This window comes from Chaetura pelagica, unplaced genomic scaffold, assembly GCF_000747805.2.
Source record: "Chaetura pelagica isolate M959 unplaced genomic scaffold, ChaPel_1.0 scaffold1269, whole genome shotgun sequence".
Classification (NCBI taxonomy): domain Eukaryota; kingdom Metazoa; phylum Chordata; class Aves; order Apodiformes; family Apodidae; genus Chaetura; species Chaetura pelagica.
Window position 1 is genome coordinate 110,629 of NW_009954605.1, and position 4,348 is coordinate 114,976.

The following is a 4,348-nucleotide window of genomic DNA, read 5'->3' on the forward strand; positions in this document are numbered from 1 at the left end:
GACAGCCTAGACTTGCCTGAGTTGACTTCCTGTTAGTGCTTTTGAAACAACATTTGCCAAAAGAAGTCTGTTGGTACTGTTTTTCTTAAAGACAACCAAACTGTGTGTATTATTGGAAGGCCATTATTACGTGCTGCACTTCAGACTTAGTACTAAGTTGCTATTAAAAGTAGATACTTAACCTCTTTTTTTTTTGTTTCTCACCAAGGTCCAAGTGTCTGTCCAGAATGCCCAGGCATGTACAACAGCTTAGAGACCATGATATAAATCCATGTGTAGCGGTAAGATCAAATTGGGATTTCTGCTTGTATGTTTCAGTGTTAAAGAATGCAATTTCTAGAGGATTTTTTTATGGATAGTACTCATGCATTGGCATTTTGCATAAAAGTTTATTAAGGAGTCTGAAAATGGGGAAGTTGCAAATCATCTATTGTAATAAGTGTGAAACAACCACCAGTAATTTCTCATAAATAGGAATAATACAACTGATAGCAAACTCTCCAATTTTCTGTCCTTAAAATCAGAGCCTGAAATCCTGGTTAGACAAGTCTGGTTGATTTTTAAAAGCCTTTTGTGGGTTATACTAAGTACCTTTGTAAACCACTATTCTGTGGACTGTCCTTACTATTTAAAGAGTACTAATGTCTGTTATCTCTAAATGAAGTCATTGCTTGGAATTTATTACTGGTTATCCTTTGTGAATGGGTGTTCCTCTGCTCTCTTTGATAGTATTCTCTCATCTGAGAAGCTGTCCCCTATCTTCATAGATATTCTGGGAGTCATTAGAATTTTTAGACAGTGAATACAGTATCTTCCCTCAGCTCTGAAATATATTTTCCCTATTAAAGGAGACAGATGCCTCTAGAAAATGTATGGATGACAACAACTATAAGAAGGATATGTGTACTGCTTATTTTTTGAAGTACAAAAACTGCAGAAAATTCTGGGTAAGCATGGTAGATTTTCTGAATTTTACTCTATGCTTTGCTTTAAGTCCATTCCTTGGATACACAGCTTTCTCAACTCTTCAGAGTTAGCAAGTGCTGACTGCTACTGTTTTTAGAGTGACTTACAGGCCTAGGTAGTCTTGGTATGTGTTGCTGGAAGACTTAAGCAGATGCACATCAAAGTACTTCACTTGATTCTCCTAGGTTTACCCTCTTAGATTGTGAGTCAGGGTACCTTGCAGTACCTGATATGTTTCCCTGGAGTTGGAGTCAGATATTTCTTGTAACGAGTTCAGTTTTCAATGGATATAATGAAAAAATTCTGAGGTAAGGTGAATTTTCCATTGGCTTGGGTCATGTTTACTCTAACCAAGAGAAAGCCTAGGAAGAGCTAGCTCTTACTTGGTGGTGCCCTGATTTCCTTCTCTTCTGCAGTAGAAAAGTATCACAAGGAACTATGTGCATTTACACTGCTCCCTCCTACATTCTTTTCGCATGTCATAGTAGTAAAGAGTCTTTTAGCTTAGCCTTGAAATAATTGTGCAGACTCCTCAAAAAAGTTGTTATGGGCAATTGCACTTAAGTCTTGTGTAGAGTAATGGGAATACTGTAATTTCACTGTTTTCCGTGGCAGTGAGGTAAACTATCAGGTACCTTCAGTTAAATACTAGTGCATTTAGTTATCAGCTAATCAGACTTAGAGTGTTTCAGACCTAATATATAAAGAGAACTTTTATTAAAGCATCTTACTTATTTGGAGCTCAGAGGCAGACATGTCTGAGAAATCTGTGTTCTCATGGTTGCTTTTTTCTATTTTCAGCATGACATTATGATGCAAAGGAAAAGAAATGGTGTAAAACCAGAGATGCCTTCAGCAGAAGAGAGGAAGAAAATGTTGGAATCAATGGAGAATCCCTACTGACTAGAAACTTGCACTGATTGACTGTTTCCAGTGTACAGATGAAGACTTGTAGCAAGTTACCCTTTTATGAACTGGACTTTACAGTTGTCATGTCTTGGATTAAAATAAGCTCTGACATTTGGGAATGTTTGAGTTTTCTTGGATACAACTTCATATTCCCTGTCATGGGAACTTGGCCTCTCTCTGGAAGAGATAGGTATCAACAGTTTATATCTAGACACTTCTGAAGTAGAAACTAACTTGCTGCAAAACACTGAATATAAAATTAAAGGGACTACCAGAAAGTCTGTTTGAAAAGAGGGGCTGGTGAGTATTGCAGTGTAGTTCCAAGGATGGAGCAGGTTGAGAGACTGGTATGTGCAACGTGTTTCATGTATCCAGCTATTCTGCCTAGTATTCTGGATTTATCCTATGACTGTTTTCATGTGAGTTATATTCTGTGTCCCTGGTTTAAATAAGAGTGTTCATGAACTAAAATCCCAAATCCAACAAGCTTGTCATTAGGTCTGCCACTGCACTCATCAGCGATAGCAGAAGTTTGCTGCAAATCAGATATGCAAGCTTGTTACAAGGTTAGAGAGGTTGATGAGGATAGAACTGAATGCTTCAAGTCTGAACAGAATACTACCTTCTGTGGATAGTAAATAGATACTTTGGTAGGGAGGCAGGGGGACTTGTAGACATGTAAATATATACTCTGAGTGACGTGGCAGGTTTAACTATAGTACATCTATCTAAGACTGAACAGCTGAAGCCCTGAGTTTGGAAATGCTTACTCATACAAGACTACAAATCTCAGCTTGAACAGGTACTTTAATCTTACTTAAGACTGATTCCTTAACTAAACTGAGCAACTACTAAGTGTAAACAGGTTGCTGTGGAAACACTATTTTCTTATCTTTAGTACCTTCAGCTGTCCTGACTTAAAAGCCTGCACCCTATGGTAAAACAGTCAGGAGCTCAAGTTCCATGTGAAATCTTTTAGGACTTGCTGTGATCAAGCTGGCAGAACTCTGGCTGACCTCATGGAGGATGGTGTAAGAGTGTTGTCTCTCTATTTAGACTGTTTTGGAAAGACTTCATGGCTTCCTGTTTCTCTTTCTATCTGGCTTGTCTTCTTTGCACTGGACGTCTATTCCCTATGCTTAGTGGGATTTCTGTGCCATTTTCACCTTTACCTGTGTTACTTGACCTGACTAGTAACTAACGGAGATCTGATTTTATTCCTCTGCTTCTTTCTGTCTCTTATACAGCTAAGTTTTGAAACTGACTGGTTGTACCCTGGTGCCTTCTAAGTATGCAGGTTCTCTCAGCATAGCTGTGCTGAGAGAACATGTCAAAAGTTCTCTAGTCAGTGTCTGGCAAGGGAAGTAGACTTTGTTCAATCAAGATCACCAGATGCTTTATTATAAATTACTTTCTCTGCACTTGAAATGCAAATTTTCCTGACATGTTTCTTTTTTTTTTCTTTTTTGTGGAACAGGGAAGCTTTCATTACAGATTCACAACCTTTTTCTTGCCCATGACCTTCCTACCACTTTCTTCCAATACCTTCCTACGTACCAGTCTTTCCTTTTTCACATTTGGCTCCAATTCTCTTATACTGATTAAAGCTTTTTGGTTTGTTCTCATTCCAACTTTTTTTTTTTCTAGTAACTTTTTGCAGGTCTTCATTAGATGACAGACAACTTTCTAATACAGCTCCTCTTGAAGATCTTATGTGCTCTGTTCTCCCTGTCTTAGTGAGAGGACAGCTCCTTGCTTTCATTAGTCAAACTCAGCTGTAATACCTCCTAATTGGCCATGTCTCTGTTTGATCTTCCTGTTCATTGGCAGTCTTTGGGGAGATGATTGTTCCCTTTTCCTTAGGGCTTTGTCTCTCTGGACTCTTCTGGTTTTGCTACTTTGCTTGTCTCGGGCACCTTCTCTCCCATGACACAGTTTTATCATTTGGTACCTCTGCTGTGTCTTTGGGCATGTTCTTTGCCTCGTATGGCTTTGGCTTCTCTTTCTAGTGCTTGCTGTGCTGTTACGTTCTGGGCTTACATTAAAATCTACTGTATGTTATAGTTCATGCTAGGAAAACAGCATCTCCACTTGATGTGATTATGATGACCATTCTTTGCATGAGCTTGAATTTTTAAGTCATTTATCCTAGGCTTTTCTTTCAGGTTTTCTTTAAGTGTAGAAATGTCATTTTTCCTAGGTAATTGTTGCACTTACAGTTTTGTCCTGCCAGTATTTACTTGGAAAGTTTCTACTATTTTTGTTTTCTTGTGACGGATTATTAACTTGTCTTTAGACTTGAATAAATACTTTGTACTGTTTTGTAAAGTGTTTGTAAAGAACTAATACTGGACTTCAGAAAGTCAGAAAAGGAGATGCATTCCCTCCTTTCAAGAATCAATGCAAAAATGTGGGATCACAGGACAGGCTAAGGCACATGTAATTCAGGAATAGTATTTTAAAATTAGACTTC

At 38.2% G+C, this 4,348-nt stretch overlaps 1 protein-coding gene across 1 annotated transcript; it reads left to right on the forward strand.

Moving 5' to 3' along the window:
- The first annotated feature begins 227 nt into the window (after positions 1-227).
- CHCHD7 (coiled-coil-helix-coiled-coil-helix domain containing 7) lies at positions 228-1,869 on the forward strand. The gene is made up of 3 exons (XM_010005443.1): positions 228-281; positions 849-947; positions 1,768-1,869. The coding sequence occupies exons 1-3, from the start codon at positions 228-230 to the stop codon at positions 1,867-1,869; spliced, it is 255 nt and encodes an 84-aa protein (XP_010003745.1).
- Positions 1,870-4,348: the final 2,479 nt, after the last annotated feature.